The following is a 24539-nucleotide window of genomic DNA, read 5'->3' as shown; positions in this document are numbered from 1 at the left end:
GCACAGACCTGTACTCCTGAATCTTCTGGTTGATTGCTTTTATATGTTGTTGAATTGTTTTCCAAGTCTGTTTAGTAAAATAATCCATCATTTTGTGGCGTATCTGAAAAACACTCATTTTATAACTTGAAAAATCTTTACAAAATAATCTAACCAAGACTATATTAAGACCAAAGCCTTTTCCATGAAATATAAATGACTAAGAACTTAGAACAGTGAAAAATTAAAAAGTCAAGTGATTTAAACTGTAAGTGTTAATGAATAAGCTCAGTCCCACCAGGAAGGCTCTGACTGAGGGTTGGAATTGCTAGTTATTTTCATAAGTACATCACATTTACCAAAATGCTAGTGATTATAATTCTCTTCAGGAACACAGCCCAGGAGTCACACTCAAAATTACTACCATTTTCCATAAAACATATCCACATCTAGTCACAGATATGCAGAATGTACGAATCAGGGCTTCTCTGTTTAGACGAGGGTGACCTTGGATAAATCAACTCAAAAGAAATCTACAGAATCTTAAATAATTTCAGAGTTTACCCATGAAGAAAAGAAAAAAGCAAAGAAAGAGAGCTGATAACCTGTGCAGGAAAATGTCTTAACAGGAGGGGAAAAAGAACTGTCTAAATATAGGCATGTGAGAAAAAGAGATGAGTGGAGAAAACAGTAATTTAGAATTACTGTATTTTAGGAAGTATTTTTGCAAATATCACCTCACTGGAACCACAATAACTAAGGAACTTAAGTACAGAACTGGTGAAACAAAATGAAATGGGTTTCTGACTGAGGCTGTTCCTCCTCTATACTTTATATAGTACCCTCACAAGCAGTTACTGCTGTGAGATTTTAAAAATGTATTAAAGACTAGGCAAAAAAAGAAAATTGTTCAGAAAAAAGAAAAATCACAGAAGACTCAATGTTAAACTGAAAAGGAAAATAGGACAAAGAGAACCCATAGGTAAAGAATATGGGTAATATAAAATTTTAGAAAAACTTGGCTCATGAATCATTCCAGCTTTTTACCAGTGCATGAGGAAAGCTGAGTTCATGAATGGGTGTTTTGTTGCCGAAGGGTTAACTGAACTGACAGTCTAGTAGAAAGTGTGGCACATTATCATAATTTAAAGGATGACAACTCACATTAACTTTCCTCTGAAATTCTGTATTGAGCTGCTCGCACATCATCATCCCTACATCTGAAATTTCAGTTTCCCAGTTCTCCAAAGGAATAGAAAAGTCATTTGCTGATAACGGAGATATACTTTCGGACACTAAAAAAATGAAGACAATCAGCTAAAATTAAGATATGCATTGTTACAAATTTTACCTTCTTTGTCATGAGACTAAGAACAATGTCTTATTTTCAGATTCTATATGTAATCTAAGGATTATAAATCATAGGCATATTTTTCATTTAAAATATTCTGACTTATAAAAAGCCTTTCAGCATGGGAATTAAGGCAGAAACAGTAACATTAAAATGGAACATATTTGGATTGATTTTTTAAAAAACTAATTCTTTACTACTTGCACATTAATAACCCAACTATTTAGTGATATGCTAATCTATCAGTTAATACTGTAGTAAAGCCTGTATATGGTAGTGATGAGGAAGACTTATGAGTAAAATCATGCTTACTATAACAGTAAAATACAGTGAACTTTGTGATAAAGCATCCTCCTTGGATCTATCCAAAGTTATCTTTACAAAGGAATTTGTTTTATGAAAGAAGTCACTCAAAATTGAAGAAACCACTTTCCAAATTAATTGCATTTTGACATAGGCATCTGATCTACCTACCTTTGTAGGTGTGATGATCTGCATCTTTGCTTTTACAGAGTTTTTTGGGAAGCAAGTTTGCTCTTTCTTCTTCCACTTCACCAGAATTATTTAGACTATCTTCCGTGTACATTCGTTTGCGACTAAGATGTTGTATACAGCCTTAGGAACAGTAAATAACAGTGCTACAATCTTAATTAAAAATACCTAATATATGATTGCTTTTATTTAAAAAAGCCCTTGTTTCCGTTTGTATAGTTTTAGACAACTGCATTAAATCCTATATAATTTTGACATTAAATTGAATAATGGTATAATTATAAAAACATAATTTCTTTAGGTGAAATTTCACAGTAGTATTTCAGTAATTATTATGCATTTTTTAAAAAGCAAGTCTTTGACCACAAACCTGACATATGTCTGGAGTCACAGGGCATGCCGTACCATGTTTTCTCTCTTTCTTCACTAGACGTGGATAATGGAGATGCTGAATGACTTTTCTAAGATAAGTATCAGAAATTGGAAAAACATTCTGTGTAAGTACTCCTGGATTCACCTTTGACCATCTCTCTCTCAAGTTCTATAGACAATAAGTTGCAAATGCTATCAATTTGGTTTTTTTCTTCACATTGTTTCTATCCCTTTTTAATCTCTCACACTGTTATGCATTTTCCTAAATCCTTATGTTAACCTCAATCTTAAATTACAGCAATAATTTTGAGCTGCTTTTTAAAACTAATCCTATTTTTCAATTCTTCCTTATTAGGAGTTTGATTTCTTTGAGTCAGGAGGGAAGCCAAAGAAAAGTCTAAACTACTTCCTTCAAATTATATCTTTAAGCCACATCTTTGTCCTCTAACCTTATGTCTTACTGATTCAAATACAAATGTGTTAGCCAAATTAGTCTTTTTCCTGTTTTCTGAAAATCTGTGTCCATTTCCAGTTCCCCTTCTATACTTAAGTTAATGATGTTTCTCTACTCAGTCTATATATAGCAACCTGTCCTGAGTGGAGGCTGGTATAGCCCAAAACCCAGCCCACTCCAAGCTATAATTCTGTCCTAACATTCTGTATTTTATAGGTTATTAAATATTAATATTTTTGTTGGTTGAATTTTATAGTGGAAAAACTCAACCAAATTTCTATATAATCATGAAACCACTAAGTCTTAATTATAAATATGTAAGTCATTGGTTTAAAGCGATAGCCTATTTAAGACTTTCTCATTGTAAGTATTTCAACTTTTTTTCTATGATCAAACCATCCTACATATTTTAAACATCACACTTTCAGATAACAGGTGAAAAATACTAAATTATTATAACTATTACTAAAGGCCTGTAATCTGATTCTTATTAAGAACTACTTTAGTTTAAGGAAAGCTTACTGGCTGTAGTACCATATGACTTTCATATTTGGAGGTTCAATTTCCATAAATTTTTCCTCAAGTATAACTGTTTACATCTGAATAGCTGTTGCAATTGGGCTTCCCTGGAGGCTCAGATGGTGAAGAATCTGCCTGCAATCCAGGAGACCCGGGTTCGATCCCTTGCATTGGGAAGATCCCCTGGAGGAGGGCATGGTAACCCACTACAGTCCATGGGGTTGAAAAGAGTCGGACAAGAGTGAGCAACTGAGCACAAGTACATTCTTCCCTCAGTATCTGTGGGGGATAGGAGGAACTGGTTCCAGGACCCCTTGCAAATACCAAAATCCACTGATGCTCATGTCCTACATATGAAGTACTGATTCACAGTTGGTTGAATCCATGGTTGGCTGACAAAGATGTGGACCTACAGATATAGAGGGTCAACTGTATCACAACTGTACTACTTCTATTCACAACAGTATTATACTTAACTGTGCTATGAATGAACAAGACATACAGAAACCCAAAGGAAGTTAAAAAAAAACTAAAGAAAAATACAAAGACATTAAAGTAAAACTACTTAAATTCTGAGGGAATAACTAGTTCACTGCTAAAATTCAACACCCATTCATAAGTGAAATAAGGCATTTAAACAATTAGAACATTAATTTGCTAACAAGTATCTATTAAAAACTATCGATAAGCATACATACTAGTACGATATCTATTTAACATTGCTCCACATGTCAGAGTCACCTTGAAAAGACCATGTATACAAGGATTGGAAGAGAAAATGAGAAAATTACCATAAAAACAGTTTGATTACCTATTTTGAAAATTCAAGAGAATTTAAGCAGGTAAGTATGATAGAATTTGCCAAGGATGTGGGAGATATAAAAATCAACAGTGTTTCTATACAAAAGCAAAAAGTTAAAAACGCAGAAAACAATTTAAGTTTTTTCTTTAATACAGTAAAGTAAAAAGCCAATTAAGCACTGCAGAAGTACAACTTTCTTTGTGGAAGATTTTGCACAACTTTGTTGGAAATAAGACCAAACTGTAGAGAGAAAAATGAAATATATGGATGAGAAATCTCAGTATTGGTAAAAAACAATTCTTTCCTTAAACAAACTAATTTTAAACTATATGCGCCAAGTACAGGGCTTATAATTTGGAAGTATAATGAGAGGAGGGTCAAGATGGGGGTGGTGAAACCACTGTATGCATAAAACTATTAATATACAAACTGAAGTAATGCTGTGTTAGCATAGAGACAGAGAGAGGTACTATCCTATACTTTACTGGGCGAACAGCTGACCCATGAGCTTGCCATCAAGTGTCATCAGAGATGATGGAGAAAGGAGCAGTTATCCAATGTATGACATTGCACTAACTCACTATCCATATGCAAAAAGAGGAAGCCTAGAAAAACAGAAAACCTCAAATTTAGAACTAACATTTGTAGAGAAAATATATTTATGACAATAACTGAGGGAAGGATTTCTTAAACAAAAGATTGGTAAATTTCATAATTAAGTGAAAAGACAAGCTATATTCTAGAAAAGGAATGTTTGCATTGGATATAACCAATAATTAATATCCAACATATAGTAAGAACTCCAAATTTATAGGAAAAATCAATACAGTTTTAAAAATTAAAAAAAAAAGCAATTTACAAAATGGCCAAAAAATATGAAAATACTCACTGATGCAGTTAATCTGAAAAATGCAAATTAAAGTCAGACACATTTTAAATTCATCAGATTGGCAAAAAAGAAAAAACTAAAAAACAGTAGAAAAATGGGCAATATCACATATCATTGTTGGAGAGTGTAAGCTGGTACAACAAATTTACATAGCAAATTTCCAATACCTAATGAAGAGTCGGGCTTCCCTTGTGGCTCAGCTGGTCAAGAATCTGCCTGCAATGTGGGAGACCTGGCTTCAATCCCTGGCTTGGGAAGATCCCCTGGAGAAGAGAAAGGCTACCCACTCCAGTATTCTGGCCTGGAGAATTCCATGGACTCTATATAGTCCATGGGGTTGCAAAGAGTTGTACATGACTGAGAGACTTAGAATGACGAGTCAATAGTAAATTGGAAACACAGTGTCTCCTGTAAATGTCCAGCCAATAAATATGTAACAAAATTTCATCTAGCAAACAGCATCAAAGTAGGTGAGTGGGGATGACTTAAGTGCTGAGATTTGCAACATGGGATACTAACGAAAGAAAGGATTCAGGGAAAGGAAGGATGATGAAGCAATACCAAGAAAGGACCATGGCATGGCTGTCTAATCAATCATAAATGGTTTTAAACTGTGGTCTGTAGAAACTAAGAGTCTTGCAAAGGTGCCTTTGGGGGATTATCAGAAAGGGAAGGTATGTAGGTCAGGGTTCAGACCTATCTGCTTTAAACAGTATAGCTGCATTTTTATAGTTGGCACACTGAAAGTTTCATATAAAATGTTGTTTGAAATATATGCTTTGTGAAAACTACTGGTTAAACATAATAAAAGGGTCATAAAACACTGCAGGAGTAAAAACAGTTCACTAACAATGAAAAATCAGAAAAAGAAAGTAAGGAATCAACCTCATTCACCATTGCAACCATTGCAACAAAAAGAATAAAATAGGAATAAACCTACCTAAGGAGACAAAAGAATAGTATACAGAAAATTATAAGACACTGATGAAAGAAATCAAAGATGACATAAACAGATGGAGAGATATATTCCATGTTCCTGGGTAGGAAGAATCAATATTGCAAAAATGACTGTACTACCAAATGCAATCTACAGATTCAATGCAATCACTATCAAATTACCAATGGCATTTTTCACAGAACTAGAACAAAAAAATTTCACAATTCATATGGAAACACAAAAGACCATGAATAGCCAAAGGGGTTTTAAGAAGAATGGAGGTTTTAAGAGGAATCAACCTTCCTGACTTCAGATTATACTACATAGCTACAGTTATCAACACAGTATGGTACTGGCACAAAAACAGAAATATAAACCAATGGAACAAGATAGAAAGCCCAGAAATAAACCCATACACATATTGGTACTTTATTTTTGACAAAGGAGCCAAGAATATACAATGGGGCAAAGACAGCCTCTTCAGTAAGTGGTGCTGGGAAAACTGGACAGCTACATGTAAAAGAATGAAATTAGAACACTTCCTAACACCATACACAAAGACAAACTCAAAATGGATTAAAGACCTAAATGTAAGACCAGAAACTATAAAACTCCTAGAGGAAAACATAGGCAGAACACTCGATGACATAAAGCAAGATCCTCTATGACCCACCTCCTAGAGTAATGGAAACAAAACCAAAAGTAAACAAGTGGACCTAATTAAATTTAAAAGTTTTTTCACAGAAAAAACAAACTATAAACAAGGTGAAAAGACTACCCTTAGAATGGGAGAAAATAATAGCAAATGAAACAACCGACAAAGGGTTAATTTCCAAAATACACATGCAGCTCATGTAACTCAATACCAGCAAAGCAACCCGATTAGAAAGTGGAAAAAAGACCTAAACAGACATTTCTCCAAAGAAGACATACAGATGGCTAACAAACACATGAAAAGATGCTCAACATCCCTCATTATTAGAGAAATGCAAATCAAAACTACAATGAGATATCACCTCACACCAGTCAGAATGGCCACCAGAAAGGTTACATGTGAGAAATGCTGGCAAGGGTATGAAGAAAAGGCAACCTCTTGCACTGTTGGTGGGAATGTAAATTGATATAGCTACTATGGAAGATGGTATGGAGACTCCTTAAAAAACTGGGAATAAAACCACCATATGACCCAACAATGCCACTCCTAGGAATATACCCTAAGGAAACCAAAATTGAAAAAGACACATGTATCCCGATGTTCACTGCAGCACTATTTGCAATAGCTAGAACATGGAAGCAACCTAGATGTCCATCGACAGATAAATAGGTAAGTTTTGGTACATATACACAATGGAATATTACTCAGCCATAAAAAGGAACACATATGAATCAGTTCTAATGAGGTGGATGAACCTAGAGCCTAGAAGTATTGTACACTAATGCATATATATGGAATCTAGAAAGATGGTACTGAAGAATTTATTTTCAGGGCAGCAATGGAGACACAAACACAGAGAACAGACTTATGGACACGGGGAGAGGGGAGAAGAGGGTGAGATGTATGGAGAGAGTAACATGGAAACTTACATTACCATATGAAAAATAGATAGCTAATGCGAATTTGCTCTATGTCTCAGGAAACTCAACCAGGGGCTCTGTATCAACCTAGAGGGGTGGGATGAGGAAGGAGATCGGAGGGAGGTTCAAGAGGGAGGGGACATATGTGTACCTATGGCCGATTTATGTTGAGGTTTGATAGAAAACAAAATTCTATAAAGCAATTATCCTTTAGTTAAAAAATTAAAATATTAAAAAAAAAACAACCAAAACACTTGACTCAAAATCATGGGACAGAAGGCTGGCTGGCTTTTTCAGAGATTTTAGATTGTGGCTATAGGTGTGCTGAACTTCCTTAATTCCATTTTTGTATACAGAGATTAGCACATATCAGGAGAATAATATATTTGAGTATTTACCATGTATCAGGTAATGCTTACATAATCAGTCTATTTAGTTTTTCATAGCCTTGTTTTACAGATGAGAAAACTGAGGTGCAGAGGGATTCATTAGCTTATAAAATGTTTCACAGCTAGCAAACAGTGGACTCAGGATTTAATGTAATTCTAATTCAGAACTTTCAGCTAGACTCAGTTATAATGAACTACATTATCTTGGCAATCAGTTCTGTAACTTTATTACTACTTCAAAATTTTCCAAATCAAGCCATCTATAAAACCTAAGCCAAAAAGAGGGTTGGAGGTGGGGGGGGGGGTGCATTGTAAACTGACACTGAAGTACAAACAACTTAAAAAAGAATTCAAACTATAAACTACTACTTGTAGACATTATATATTTAGCTACCCTCACTTTGACCCATATTTGATCCCTATATCTAATGTCTTTTTAAAAGACTTGAATATATGTACATATTTTATCAATAAGAAATGGTACAAATAACAATATCAGTGGCAGAATAAAGAAATTTTCAATATACCATTAAGTTAATAGTCATACTGTTTAAAACTGATAGGTAAAGTTCCTCTATAAATCTTTAAAGCAAACGCTATGGTCATACTGTTTCAACTACATTCTTTGTCAACTTGTGATTTAATAACTAAAAGTTTACAGATTTTGAGTTTTGGTAAAACCTGAAAGAAGTGCCTGTGCTGCAGGAAAAAGCCTATTCCAGTCTAGGAAATGCAGTTCTGACAGGTAGACAAACAAGTAATACCTCTTTGGAAGGGACTGTTTCTATTACAGAATTCTTATCAGTACTCCGTAGTTCTCATATCACTGCACTGTCCTCCTGAACATATCAGTCTATTAGTTCACTGAGGCTATTTTACTTATTGGTAAGTTCCTCTCTCCCCAAGACCAAACTCAGAACCTTAAGTAGACAAGCACTGCATATTTGATTTAGCGGCAAATGATTTACTTCCCTCAGGTATATCTGATAAAAAATATATATATACACATATTTTTTTTCTTACCAAAAAGAATGATTGTGCAATTGATGAACTTTCTCTTGTACACAGTAAATTTTTCTCACTGTTTCTGGATGACTTTATTGGACCTCCAACTCCACTGTTTAAGGATTCAGGTGATGAAGTTTTTGGATCAGGTGATACTGATTCTGCTACACAGTCACAATCCTGAGTAAAGTCCCTTTCTGTTATTTTCTCTACACCTATATTATCTCACAAAATACAAACAAAAAGAGATGACAGTTGACATCTTAAGAAATAGTATTAAATTCTAAAAATATAATAATTTAGCAAATTCCCAAATTTTAGCTGTATTTAGAAAGGATAAACTTTCAATATACCAAGATAAAATTATATGTAAAATATAAGACTTTAAAAAATTATTCAATTTAAAACATAATTGTAACAATAAGAACTTTCAAACATTTTCAAACAAAAATATCTATAGTATGGGCTGTACTATAATGATCAACCTAATTATTATCTTGAGTATTCTAACACCATAGGCAGTACTGAGATACTAAAGTCACAGAATTTTATGGTAAAATGGCTTAGGAAATCATCTGATCTAAATCTTTTATATGTGGATGAGAAAATTCATGACTGAAATAAGTCTTAGTATAAAGAATTCTCAGAAAGATAGTTTTCAGATCAAATCAGGGCATGTGCAACTGTCTTCTGTGTGCTTGTCTGAGATGACAGTGGTCCTGAGCATTATGAAAACATTCTAGAAAAGAACAAAATAACTACTTTAGAGGAAATGTACATTAACTGGTATAAACCTTCAATTTTAGCTAAAATGACACTTATAAATGCTTTAAAATATCCATAAAAGAAAAAGGTATTAAAACTAGATACTTATTTTTATAGTTTCTATACTTGAAAAACATATACCTATGTCAGAGCTCCAAAGAAAACTTTTCTCTTTGCCAGTTATTTTTAAATAAAAGCAAAGCCTCAATTGTTTATGAAGATAATCCACTGTGAGTCTACAGAATCAACATGATATTCCTTGGGGACTTTTGTCAATGAAATGTAAAAATGAGAAAACAGAAAGCCCCATAATTATTTCCATTTTACCTGGAAAATGTATTTGGTCTTTAACTTCCTAACTTCAGTGTCACAGTAATATTGTTGCCAACTAGCCTTAGCAAGACCAAGTTATTAGCATTAACTAACATAAAAATGAAGTTTTGACTAGTAAAAATCTTAAATATACCCCCCAAAATTAGTCTTCAAATTGTGTTTTCACATAGAGATATAATATAGAAAGGGCCTAGGAAATTATCTAAATATTCAACTAGAAGAAAAAAATGACACTGACATCTCATTACTTCTATAGATGATGGACTCCCAGATAAAGACACAGGAGATGGGTCAAGACTATTATCTCTTCCAGCATCTTTGAGGAGAGATGAGATTTTCCATTCTTTTGATACATCCTTTTGTGTTTTGGCAGTGAAGGAATTCTGCTGTTTTTTTGGCAGTTTCATGGTTTTGCTTCTGGAATGAATCTTCTCCTAAAAATATTGATAACTTTCAAATTATTCATGAATGCAAATGATTTATACTTGGACACATAGAACAATTTAAATTACATTGAAATATTTATAAAATGCCTTATTTCACTACATACAGGTATAACGGGGGCCTCAACATGAGTAGTGAAGACTTTCTAATATACTAGAAAGCATATGACAAATTCACCGGAGACTATGAGACCATAAATATCCTAATAGATACAAATAAAATGCTATAATGGTTCAAAGAAAATGATTTCCAGTTTAGGGAAATCAGAGTTCCCATATTTCACTTAAAATTTTAGAATTCAAAATTGTTTACAATTGTTATCAATTTATGTTTTCTCACATAGGTTAAATCTTAAAAAGAAGTGACAAAATAAATCTGACATTCTTACCAAAATATATATCTAATATTTTAAAAGGGTCAATAATTTGAATTGTATCTACTTACCTGTACTAGAACTTTTTCTTTAAATGAACATGAAAATTCTTGTTCGCCCTCTGATTCTGAATTTGAGAGGTCTTTATAATTTTTTTTGGTTTTTGCCGCTCTTCGTGGAAGTCTGGTTCTCCCATATGCAACTGTCTCGTCTACCTTTTTGGTAATGATTTTGTTGGATGTCTTTAGAAGAAAAATTCCTGAGTATATTAGATCAATATTTTGAGATACAAGCTATTTAGCTATTTGCTATAAAATTGACACTATGACAGAATCTATATGAATATTTGTAGGAATAAAAAGATTCTTGATTAATACTTTTAAAATGACTGAATTTTCTCTTTTCATTTAAAATATATTCTTTATCAACTTTTAATCTGAATAATTAAAGTTCTATGAGATCTGATATATATTATGTAACTTAAGAGAGAAAGGAAAAGCTGTCAAAAATATCTATAACCACAGAGTAAAACAGACTTAAAACAACATGATTCAAAAAGGCAGAAGTAAGTGTGCAAAGCTTGGAACAATTAAAGGAAACAAGGAACTGATACCAAGGATAAAATTATGAGATGACAAATGATATTTTTTCATTACAAGGAGAAAGATAATTTTAAAGGGATGTTCAAACACAGATTTCCTGGTTTTACCATTTTAGATCTTGGTTGTGCCCTTTCCAAAGATGGTCCTGCAATTCAAGAAAATAAGGTTAAATTTTTCAAATAGACAAGAACTGACATTAAAAATTGGTAGAATATGTCTGCAAATAAGTTAAAATCATAACAGAAAGCATGTACCTTCAAAAGTATAATTTGGTACAATATGAATTACAAACTTCCCTTCTCCTTTATATTATAAATTTTTAAAGAAACAAAAGAATATGTAACACACTATAAAGTCAATATCCATGAATTTACTATTCCATTCAGGAACTAGATTATGAATAATACTGAATCTACTTTGTGTACTCCCTTATAAGACCCTGTATAGCCTATAGCCCCTCTGCCAAAAGGCCATCACTATCCTTAAATCTGTTTCTTAGTCACTTGACCTTACAGTTTTACTTCACAGATGTATATCCCTAAACAATACAAAATAGTCATGTCATGTAATATACTATGATTTGCTTTATTTTTCACCCATCATTATGTTTCTAAGATTTACCCATATTTTTGAGAATTGCCTCAGTCCCTATTCCCTTTTTTGATTTCTAGCACAAGTTCAACTTTCTAAATATTAACTGAAGCCTTAATAATTGGGATAATCCAAGCCAAGGAAATAATGAAATTCTGGAAGAAAGGTCCTCCAATCCTGGCAATAAGCCAGCTTGTACATATTGACTTGTCATTCAGGTACATAAAACAACTCACTCAGAAGTGTTCAATTTTAAGAGTATTTGTTGATTACAGTATTCTATCTAACCTTTAATAACTCACCAAGATTTCTAGTCTATGTTATAAATATCTTTACTTACACATCTTCCCACCAGACAATAGCTCCTGACTATATAATCTTACCATGTTTCTCCTTGGCTTGTAACACACTGCTTCTAAGTCCACACACTATGACTAGAGCCAGCAGCATTTTTCAATATTTTCCCACAAGTCTGACCTACATTTCAACTACTCTGACACTGCACTTTCTGCATACACTGTACTATTTCATACTGTCTCATAAATGTGATACTGTTATTGTTTCTCTTCTTTATGAATATGATTGAACTCACATCTGTTTTCTAAATTCAGTCACATTTCTAAACATATGCCAAAGTTCATTCCTATTTCCTCTACTTTTTCCTATTTCCTTTTTACTTCTTTGTAAGCCATCATTCCCTCCCTCAACTCCCACAGGTCACTAACAATTATTTTTATCCTGAAATAAAAATTGATTCCCTTAAAATAAATATAAACTTAAAAGCTTAGTTATACTACCTTCTTTTAAAAATGGAATATATGAAGTCTTTGTGGTTTAGAAAATACTGAAATAGATGTTAAGCTATGAAAATGGACACTATGTCTAGCCAAAAATGTATACCTCAAACACCTATCCAACTACTTCAAGAGATTCACTAAAAGAAACAGAAGATTTAGGCCAGGAAAACATTTTGTGAAAGATTTAGACACAAAAATGTCTGCAATAAAATTGTTTTCCTTTCAATAAATTTTTATTGCATCTATATAAATTCCTAAAATGTATGTGTGTTGGATGTAGCTGGGGGTGGGGTGCTGTCCAAAGTTTGATTTTGTTTAGGATACTGGTTTCATGAATATTTAATACATTAAATAACTGAAGTAGATGAGTAGATGAACAATGAGAGTGTGTTGTGAACCAAAGATTACAATAAGTCATATTTTGTGTCCCTAAGATCCCAATAAAAAGATTTAAATATAGTACCAAAAATCATAAAACAAAAAGAAAAATCGCTGTAGTGTTTTGGTATATCTCATTCATAAGGGTCAGCAATTATAAAAAGTGATTTCTTACTTGATTTCTTCCCATTTTTATGTTTCTTCACATTTTTATTTCTGCTGTAGTCCATCATCAGTGGTTTTGATTTTGGTTCTCTTAGCCAGCTAATATCAGTCTTGCTGTCATCACATCTATATTCTGTGTCACTATCACTAAACGGATTTTTCTTTTTACAATCTGATCCAATCTATATTAAAAAAAAAAACAATTCTTATAATAGATGAAGTAATCTGGCTTGTTATATGTCATACAAAGCAAGTTAAGCAAAAACAAAACAAAACAAACCTACCAATAAACTCAGAAAAACTAGTTCTTCATTATTTTAGCATGCTAAAGAATCCATTTGGCATTAAGGACCTATCCAATACACTCTGAAATCCAGATCAGAGACTGACGTATTTTGCTGTCCATGTTGTTATTAATTAAAAGTTAAATCAAAACAGCTTACTTCCACAAAAACAAAACCTAACACCATTTAAGAGAGTAGAATTGTCATATCGTCTATTACTAATGATTACAAATAGCTCAGAGACCATAAGAAAAATTTAACAGGAACATGGATAATCTCTCCAAAGTAAAAACAAAAGTGATCCTAATATTTTTGTGTTCCAGTTCTGTGATAATTTTTGGCACTGAAAAATTATTAAAAACAAATATTAACTGCCTTATGATCCAGCAATCCCACTGCTGGGCATACACACTGAGGAAACCAGAAGGGAAAGAGACACGTGTACCCCAATGTTCATCGCAGCACTGTTTATAATAGCCAGGACATGGAAACAACCTAGATGTCCATCAGCAGATGAATGGATAAGAAAGCTATGGTACATATACACAATGGAGTATTACTCAGCCATTAAAAAGAATACATTTGAATCAGTTCTAATGAGGTGGATGAAACTGGAGCCTATTATACAGAGTGAAGTAAGCCAGAAAGAAAAACACCAATACAGTATACTAACGCATATATATGGAATTTAGAAAGATGGTAACAATAACCCTGTGTACGAGACAGCAAAAGAGACACTGATGTATAGAACAGTCTTATGGACTGTGGGAGAGGGAGAGGGTGGGAAGATATGGGAGAATGGCATTGAAACATGTAAAATATCATGTATGAAATGAGTTGCCAGTCCAGGTTTGATGGCACGATACTGGATGCTTGGGGCTGGTGCACTGGGACAACCCAGAGGGATGGTATGGGGAGGGAGGAGGGAGGAGGGTTCAGGATGGGGAACACATGTATACCTGTGGCAGATTCATTTTGATATATGGCAAAACTAATACAATTATGTAAAATTTAAAAATAAAATTAAAAAAAAAATAAAATAAAAAATAAAATAAAAACAAACATTGATTTAATAGATACATTAGGATATTATTACTTACTCTTTTATCTTTTGCTTTGAGAGGAGGTTCAAGTTCATCATGATTCCTTAAATCTACCCTTAAACAAAAATATGCATTAATTTTAATCTTAATTACTTGTTTAAGGTAGCATGTGAGTGGACAGTTATACCTGTTTCTTAGAGTCTTCTGCCTTAACTCTTTCACTAACTCCCTATATAATTATGCCCAAGTCACTTACTCTCTGACCTCAGTTATTTATTAATTAACAAGGTTAGATGAAAAGATTACTGAGTCCTTTCATCTTACAACTAATATTAAAAGTGTACAGACTCTGCATATTAATTTCAGAAGTAAATGCTAAAATAATAGAATCATAGTAGGAGTAGTCAGGACAATAGCATGTTATTCACTCTTTTGATATGTTAAAATGTCTCAGACAAACTGGAAGGAAATATTTAAGAAAAAGAACAATTGAGGAAACTGTATTTTAAACTGATCCATATAATTATAATAAAAATACATACAATGTTATTGAACTATCCACGCAGGCTTCTCTAGCTGTAGCTTGAAATTCTTGCATCTATATTGTGAATAAGCATTAAAATTTTCTTAGTGTTAAAACGTAAACAACAAAAGAAATTAACATAAAAATCTCATTTCTATCACTTCATATGAGACAAAATCTTACTAAAATATTTTTATATTTAAGAAAGCTAATAATATAAACTATATTAAAAACAAGAGTAGTAATTTTAAATCTTGCATCAGGAAGGAAAGTGATTTTCTTGTTGCCCCAATTTCTCATTTCTCTCCACTTTAGTCCAAAAGGTTTGAAAGAAAATAAAAAATACCTAGGTTGGTACCAAATAAATTAAAAAAAATTTAATAATATACTTTAAAATATTTTAAAGCAAATATAAGATGATGGAAATCAGAAAACATATTCTAATAATTGTATGGTAAATATAAAATAAATACTGAATAAATACAAAATAACTTCTGATTTCCAGCTTACTCCAAGTTTAATAACAGGCTCATCAGCTCCACTCAGATTAAAATTGTAAACATCATCCCTGTAAAAATGAAGAGAAACATTAACTCCATTATATAACAAAATTTTTCTTCAAATGTGAAAACTTTTAAGATTTATGAAAAATTACTTACAATGGGCATTCCGAAGTAACATTAACAAAAGTAGTCTTCAATTGTCTATAACTTTTTTTCTGAACCTTCTCCTAAATACAAAGAAATTAACATAAAACCATTCATACTTGCACCTTGCTTGTCAAACAGCATATACAACTAAACTTTCATATATTATTCTAATGGTGTTTTCACTAATATAAATTTTACATCTGTGAGTTTCTTTAATCATCCACACTTTAAAAAAAATTGAAGACTTAAGTACTAAGAACATAATAGAAAGTATTATAAATCAAATACAAAATTAATATCCTTGTATCTTTAATATTTATTGACATTATTGTACATAGGTAAATGACCTCACTGGTATTCTGAATTCAGTGATTCTAGGATTACAAAACAAGCATGCTTCTACTCCCCTCCCCCATCCGCCCCCCCAAGAATTTCATTTGCTTAAACTGTTAAATAAAAAAACCTTTGGGAGAGGCTAAGATTTATGCAAAATCTCAGGTGAATGAGTCAAAACTGTATCAGCCAACTATTAATAGTATTATTAGGGAAAAATGTATGTAAATTTACTCCTATAGCCTACTGCTCAAAGTATATTCAATATGATCAAAAAGTAAGCACAAAAGAAGTAAAATAAAATCTTAACATATTTAAGTAATTATGTTATTGACATAATTTAACTATATCACTAAATGACTGATTACTGATCAGAAATAATTAAAGTCTAATTTAATATCTGGAAGTTGGAAATATTAAAACTAAAATACTCATTTTAGTTGTGATTCCTCTTCAATTTTATTTATTTTGGCTATTTTATAATAATTTGCATTATTCCAGAAAGTTTATCCTTCAATAGTTTACTCTTTTAATTACTTATCTGACTTAAACTTTCCAAAATGACTTTTACCAGTGTTTAGATACATTTGCTCAATTTATCTTTTGCAGGTCCGTTTTTGCTCGTTTTACAGAAGATACAAAAATAAGCAACCGTATTAAAGAAGGTACAAATGTGAGCAAAGATCTTACTTATACAGGATACAAAGATGATTCTAAACAGTTACATTCTAGAAGACAGAAGAGAGAAAGAAAAAACTGCAACAGTGAATAAAATATCAAAAAAAGGAACAACAACACTGCTGCACAGATTCAGAATTCTTGCCTATTTGGATTTTGAGTCAGGGCACCTTACAAAGTTTTCTTGGAGAAGGCAGACTCTGAAGCAAGGTCTGCAAGGAGGAATAAAGTTCTGACGCTGAGAAAAGAGGTTAAAGAACCGGGTGACTCACTTCAAAGTTCTTTCCAAAGGGGGAAGAAAAAGAATAAACACAGGAAAGACACTTCAGGGAATCTTATTCTGTTTCAGCTAAACAAGACATGTCTAGGAAACTAATTTTGCGAAGTAATTCAGACTTAAGAGGTCTAGGGGCCAGCTCGGGAGCCTGCTGGGCTGCCATCTATGGGGTCGCACAGAGTCGGACACGACTGAAGTGACTAAGCAGCAGCAGCAGCAGCAGGGGCCAGCTCAGGTCTCCACCTAATTCAATAAGCAACAGAGACCAAAGAAAGATTTTTGAACAAGAGAATGACATTACTGAAGCTGTGTGCTTTGCAAAGTAAAAAAGCTAGTACTGAGGGCAATGAATGGATTGGCACAGAGAAAATATTAGCAATAAAAAGAATTGCATAAAGCTGGGGATTAGAAATAAAAAAACAAACAAACTGGAGTTGGCACGGTCAGGAGAAGGAAGATTCAAGAGCAAATTACAGAAGGAGAATCTCAAAACTTGAAATTAAGTGGCGATAACTGTGAGGAATAAATCAAAGATAACTGATATTTTAAATCTGGCTGAAGAGTAAATGTTTCTAACAAAAATATGGACTTCAGAACAATCTTATTGTCAAGACAGATAGGATGAGCTAGAAAAAAAAATGGTCTGAATCATATACCAAAAAGTAAAAATATCACAAATATATGTTAAGCATTTTCTTTGAAAAGCAGAACGGAAGTTTAAGGGGCTATCTTGAGTGTCAGTTGTTTAATCTGTTTTTCAATATGCTGAAAACATTAAATCTACATCCATCCTACTACTATTTTACTGTAAAGTCAAATTACCGTCTTTGACTATACGTTTGGTGTAATTAAATAAATGAAACTTACCTTACCGAGCTGTAGATCTGATTTGTTTGAAAAATCACTGTAAAAAAGGTTTTGTCAAAGTTAAAAAGGCAATTAAAATGTCAGTAGAATGTATTTCATAAAAGCCATTTTATATAAGGTAAAACATATTTGGGTCACTAAGTCTATATTCAATATGCTACGAAAAACTGAAATGTGACAGTACTAGTCTGAATCCTTTGCAACTTCAGCCATAATAAACAGCAACAATAACAGAATCTAAGCTGTATCACTCATGCAGCAGGAGGTGCCAGGCAATTTAGAATGAATGGTTCTGCCATAAGACTAATTTTTTCCATGCCATATAAAGCCAAAATTAATTTAAACATGAACCAACCACCTGGAAGACTATAAAGAAATATTTTATAATAAAATAAAACTTTCAAAAAGATTGCAAACAAGGAATACATTATTTGCATATATAAAATAACTCATTTTAGCTCATTTAAGTTTGGTATTTTCTTCAGCAATATATTTAAATATGTTTAGTTTTACTCATCATAGACTCAATAAATAAAATTTCTAATATGTCTATATCCTAAAGATTTCTGAAATGGTATGCTGCATCAATATTGTATTCTTAAATGACTACTTCTAATTTTAGTTCTCTTTCTATATAATTTAAGCAGATACTATTTATAAAAGTAAATAAGTACCTGTGTTTTCAAATGGAAAGTTACATTATCTGAAAGTATGTTTAAAACTAACCTTAAAACTATGTAAAATAATTTAGTTGTATGTGTCAGGAAAATATTCATTTCTAAAGTTTAAGAGCATACCTGTCAATCAAAGACTCCTTTGATTTTCTTGCAGACTGTATGCTGTCCTTTGGCTGGTATCGCTTATTAATTTGGTTTATCAAAGATTCTGCTGCATCAGTAAATCCTTTCCCTTTCGATTTTTCTCTCTGAAATAATTTATAAGTTACTTAAAAACTCTACCAGTTAACCTTCAAAGTAAAAAAAAAAAAAAGGCTGAAAAAATTTAAGAAAAATCTGGTTCATTAAATAACTACAAAGAGGAATAAAAGGGGTCAGAAATTTATTGTTTTAAAAAAGAAATTATTTAATAAATTTTGGCTTTGTTAGGCACTAAAACAACCTAGGATAAAGTCTTTTAACATATAGAACTGTGCAGAGTGCTTGGTAGTAGTTAAAAAAATTTTTCTATCCATGGGGGGAAAATTGTAAAAAACTGAAAGAAACCAAAGTTGGTTCTTTGAAATTGTCAATAAAATTGATAAGCCTCTGGCCAAATAAGAAAAAAAGAGAAAAAAGACAGAATTTACTAATATCAGAAATGAGAGGCAATCACATGGATAATAAATCACAAGGCTAATAAAAAAGTATTATGAACAACTCTATGTTAATGAATTTGATAACCAAAACTGACCAATTCCTTGAAAGATAAGTTTTACCAAAACTCACACAGAGAGAAATAAATTACCTGAATAGGCCTAATCTATTAAAGAAAGTGAATCAATAATTAATACCTGCCAAAGTAGAGAGCAACAGGCCAATGGGTTCACCTTTGGGTTTTACTGAACATTTAAGGAAGAATCATATAATTTTTCACAACCTTTCAGAAGATAGAAGCAGAGGGAGTACTTCTTAGCTCACTGTATGAAACCAATATACCCTAGTACCAAAATCAAAGAACTTACAAGAAAGGAAAACTACAGGCTAGCATCTTTTATAAACGTAGGTACAAAAAGCCTCAACAAAAAGTTTAGCAAATTGAATCCAACAATGTAGAAAAAGAATTATGTACCACAACCAAGTGGACTTAATTTCAGGTATGTGATGTTGATTCAACATTTGAAAATCAACTAATATAAGCCATGCTAAGTAAGAAACATAATAAGATCATATCAATAGATGTGCAAAAGCATTTGACAAAATCCAATATCCACTCACAATAACAATTCTCAGTAAACTAGGAATGGAGGGGAATGTCTTCAACTTGATAAAGAATATCTAAAAAAAATTATGGCTAACATTACAACTTAAAGAAGAGAAACTAGATATTTTCCCACTGATAAGAGAAACAAGGAAAGCTCTCTGCTGTCACCACTCCTATTAAACAAGGAAAGCTCTCTGCTGTCACCAGAAGTCTTACAAAATGCCCTAAAACAAGAAATGGAAATATACTACATACATACTGGGAAAAAAGAAATAAAACTGTCTTTGTTCACAGATGATATCACTGTCTATGTAGAAAACCTAAAAAAATCAAAAAAAATTCTTGAAGCTAAAAAAATATATATAGCACAACAGAAAGATACAAGGTTTGTAAACAAAATCACTTTCTTATAAACCACTAATGAACAAATGGAATGTGAAATTACATTTTGCTTACATCAGGTCCCCCAAAATGAGATATTTAAGTGTAAATCTAACAAAGCATATAATAGATCTACATAAGGCAAATATGACTGATGAAAAAAATCAAAGACTATCTACAACAACAGAGAACAGATACATGTATAACTGAACCACTTTGCTGTACACTTGAAACTATACAACATCATTAATCAACTATATGCCAAAATAAAATAAAATTTTTAAATAAATAAATGGAGATATTCCATGTTCACAGATAAGGAGCTCAATGTTGTCAAGATGTCAATTCTTTCCAGCTTGATCTATAAATTCAATGTAATCTCAATCAAAGTTCTAGCAAGTTATTTTTTTGTTACTGACAAAATGATTCTAAAATTGACGTGGAGAAGCAAAAGACCCTGAGTGGCCAACAGAATATTAATAGAGAAGTTTGAGGACTGACCCTACTTTAAGACTTAATGAAAAGATACAATGATCAAAACAGTGTGGTACTGGTGAAGGAATAGAGAAATACAATAATGGAACAAAACAGAGAGCCCAGAAAGAGAGCCACATAAATACAATTAGCTGACCTCTGACAAAGGAACAAAGGTAGGAGAAAAGTTAGCCCTTTTCAACAAATGGTGCTGGAACATCACCATGACAAAAAAAAACTAGACACAGATCTTATACCCTTCATGAAAATTAACTCAAACTGGATAATAGACCTAAATGTAAAGTGCAAACTGTAAAAATCCTAGGAGATAAACACAGGAGAAAATCTAGGTGACCTTGGGTTTTGCAATGCTTTTTTATTTGCTAAGCCAAAAGCATAATCCATGAAAGAAAAAACTGTTAAGTAGGACTTCATTAAAATTAAAAATTTCTGCTCTGCAAAAGACACTGTTTAGAGAATGAAGACAGGCCACAGACTGGAAGCAAATATTTGTAAAATATATATCTGATAAAGAACGGATATCTTAAATACACAAAGAACTATTAAAACTCAACAATTAGGAAACCCAATTAATAACTGGGCAAAAGATCTGAGGAGACAACTCACCAAACAAGATATAAGTATGGTAAATAGATACAAAAGATGCTCAACATCACCTGTCATTAGGGAATTGCAAATTAAAACTAATACCATCAAGCACCCATAAGAATGGCTAAAATCCAAAACACTGACAATACCCAGTAGCAAGGATGTAGATCAACAGGAACTTTGATTCGTTGCTGCTGAAATGCAAAAACAGTACAGCCACTTTTTCCGTTTTTGGAAGAAAGGCAGTTTCTTATAAAACTAAACATACTCTTACCATATGACCCAGCAATCATGCTTCTTGGTATTTTCCCAAATGAGTTGAAAGTTTATGTCCACACAAAACCTGCACATGAATGTTTATAGAAGCATTATTCTTAAGTGTCAAAACATGGAAAGAACCAAGATGTCCTTCAATAGATGAATAGATAAACAAAATCTTGGTATGTCCATATAAAGGATTCATCATTAACAACAACAAAAAAGCTGTCAAACCATGAAAACATAGGGAGGAATATTCAATGCATATTGCTAAGTGAAAGAAGCCCAATATGACTTCATATGATTCAGTATGTAGCCTAAATATATAGGCTACATACTATATGATTCCGACTCGATGGTATTCTGGAAAAGGCAAAATTATGGAGACAGTAAAAAGATCAGTTTTTGTCTGGAGTTCTATTGGGGAGAGAAGAAACAGGGGAGAGATGGACCATGAGAATTTTAGGCAATGAGACTATTATTATGCATGATACTCTAAGGGTCAATATCTGTTGTTATACATCTGTCAAGACACATGGAAGCTACAAAGAGTTAACTATAAGGTAAACTATATACTTGAGTTAATAATGTATCAATATTGGCTCATCATCTGTAACAAATCTGTAACACTAATCTGTTACTGATAGGGAAAACTGGGGTGGAGTGATGGAGTAATATGGACTCTGTATAGCTGTATCTCTGAAACGGCTCTAAAAATTATATTAATTTTTTAATGTAAAGACTACAAAGTAAGAATTATTGTCTGCATAATTTTAGATAATTTGGTTAAAAGAAAGTCTGGATGAGACTCTAAAAAGACATGAGTTCTCTTGCTTTTAGTTTTACTTTTTTTCCTGGGAATCAGGCATATGGGTTTTTTTAATTGTGGTAAAATATTTTGCCAAGAGAACGCACTGGACATTGCAAACACCCTCTTCCAACAACACAAAAGAAGACTCTACATATGGACATCACCAGATGGTCAATACCAAAATCATACCGATTATATTCTTTGTGGCCAAAGATGGAGAAGCTCTATACAGTCAGCAAAACCAAGACTGGGAGCTGACTGTGGCTCAGATCATGAACTCCTTATTGCAACATTCAGACTTAAATTGAAGAAAGTAGGGAAAACCACTAGAAATCAAATCTCTTATGACTATACAGTGGAAATGAGAAATAGATTCAAGGGATTAGATGCGACAGACAGAGTGCCTGAAGAACTATGGACTCAGGTTCATGACACTGTACAGGAGGCATCCCCAAGAAAAAGAAATGCAAAAAGGCAAAATGGTTGTCTGAGGAGGTCTTACAAACAGCTATGAAAAGAAGAGAAGTGAAAGACAAAGGAGAAAAGAAAAGATATACCCATTTGAATGCAGAGTTCCAAAGAATAGCAAGGAGAGATAAGAAAGCCTTCCTCAGTGACCAATGCAAATAAATAGAGGAAAACAATAGAAAGGGAAAGACTAGAGATCTCTTCAAGAAAATTAGAGATACAAAGGGAATATTTCATGTAAAGATGGGCTCAACAAAGGACAGAAATGGTATAGATGTAACAGAAGCAGGAGATAGTAAGAACAGGTGGCAAGAATACACAGAAGAACTGTACAAAAAAGATCTTCACGACCCAGATAATCACAATGGTGTGATCACTCACCTAGAGCCAGACATCCTGGAATGTGAAGTCAAGTGGGCCTTAGAAAGCATCATTACGAACAAAGCTAGTGGAGGTGATGGAGTTCTAGTTAAGCTATTTCAAATTCTGAAAGATGATGCTGTGAAAGTGCTGCACTCAATATGCCAGCAAATTTGGAAAACTCAGCAGTGGCCACAGGACTGGAAAAGGTCAGTTTTCAATCCAATTCCAAAGAAAGGCAATGCCAAAGAATGCTCAAACTACTGCTCAATTGTACTCATCTCACATGCTAGCAAAGTAATGCTCAAAACTCTACAAGCCAGGCTTCAATAGTATGTGAACCATGAACTTCCAGATGTTCAAGCTGGATTTAGAAAAGGCAGAGGAACGAGAGATCAAATTTCCATCATCTGTTTGATCACTGAAAAAGCAAAAGAGTTCCAGAAAAACATCTACTTCTGCTTTATCAACTATGCCAAAGCCTTTGACTGTGTGGATCACAACAAACTGTGGAAAATTCTTCAAGAGATGGGAATACCAGACCACCTGACCTGCATTCTGAGAAATCTGTATGCAGGTCAAGAAGCAACAGTTAGAACTGGACATGGAACAACAGACTGGTTCCAAATAGGGAAAGGAATACGTCAAGGCTGTATATTGTCACCCTGCTTATTTAACTTATATGCAGAGTACATCATGAGAAACGCTGGGCTAGATGAAGCACAAGCTGGAATCAAGATTTCTGGGAGAAATATCAATAACCTCAGATATGCAGATGACATCACCCTTATGGTAGAAAGTGAATACAAACTAAAGAGCCTTTTGATGAAAGTGAAAGAGGAGAGTGAAAAATTTGGCTTAAAGCTCAACATTCAGAAAACTAAGATCATGGCATCTGGTCCCCTCACTTTACAGCAAATAGATGGGGAAACAGTGAAAACAGTGACCAAATTTATTTTTTTGGGCTCCAACATCACTGCAGATGGTGACCACAGCCATGAAATTGAAAGATGCTTGCTTCTTGGAATAAAAGTTATGACCAACTTAGACAGCTTATTAAAAAGCAGAGACATTACCTTGCCCACAAAGGCCTGCCTAGTCAAAGCTATAGTTTTTCCAGTAGTCACATATGTATGTGAGAATTGGACTATAAAGAAAGCTGAGCGCTGAAGAATTGATGCTTTTGAATTGTGGTGGTGGATAAGACTCTTGAGAGTCCCTTGGACAGCAAGGAGATCCAACCAGTCAGTCCTAAAGGAAATCATCCCTGAATATTCATTGGAAGGACTGACACTGAAACTGGAACTCCAATACTTTGGCCACCTGATGCAAAGAACTGACTCATTTGTAAAGACCCTGATGCTGGGAAAGATTTAAGGCAGGAGGAGAAG

At 33.1% G+C, this 24539-nt stretch overlaps 1 protein-coding gene across 21 annotated transcripts in view; it reads right to left on the bottom strand.

Annotated features, from left to right (window-relative positions):
• SYCP2 (synaptonemal complex protein 2) overlaps positions 1-24539 on the bottom strand; it is a 79764-nt gene that overhangs the window by 2876 nt on the left and 52349 nt on the right. For 17 of the 21 annotated variants that reach the window (XM_055544535.1, XM_055544541.1, XM_055544547.1 and 14 more), the window contains 15 exons: positions 18665-18792; positions 17868-17904; positions 15722-15792; positions 15573-15630; positions 15082-15137; positions 14597-14654; positions 13223-13394; positions 11389-11426; positions 10751-10921; positions 10101-10296; positions 8783-8988; positions 2193-2283; positions 1805-1945; positions 1144-1274; positions 9-103 (listed from right to left, as the gene is read on the bottom strand). In XM_055544535.1, coding sequence (XP_055400510.1) covers positions 9-103; positions 1144-1274; positions 1805-1945; positions 2193-2283; positions 8783-8988; positions 10101-10296; positions 10751-10921; positions 11389-11426; positions 13223-13394; positions 14597-14654; positions 15082-15137; positions 15573-15630; positions 15722-15792; positions 17868-17904; positions 18665-18792 — 1649 coding nt within the window. Of the gene's footprint in view, positions 1-8; positions 104-1143; positions 1275-1804; positions 1946-2192; positions 2284-3788; positions 4210-4366; positions 4575-8782; positions 8989-10100; positions 10297-10750; positions 10922-11388; positions 11427-13222; positions 13395-14596; positions 14655-15081; positions 15138-15572; positions 15631-15721; positions 15793-17867; positions 17905-18664; positions 18793-24539 lie in introns of those variants that run through there. The other 4 variants (XM_055544545.1, XM_055544544.1, XM_055544553.1 and 1 more) reach the window with 4 other exon arrangements.

This window comes from Bubalus kerabau, chromosome 13 (genome assembly GCF_029407905.1).
Source record: "Bubalus kerabau isolate K-KA32 ecotype Philippines breed swamp buffalo chromosome 13, PCC_UOA_SB_1v2, whole genome shotgun sequence".
Lineage (NCBI taxonomy): Eukaryota > Metazoa > Chordata > Mammalia > Artiodactyla > Bovidae > Bubalus > Bubalus kerabau.
This window is presented reverse-complemented; position numbering and strand designations above follow the sequence as displayed.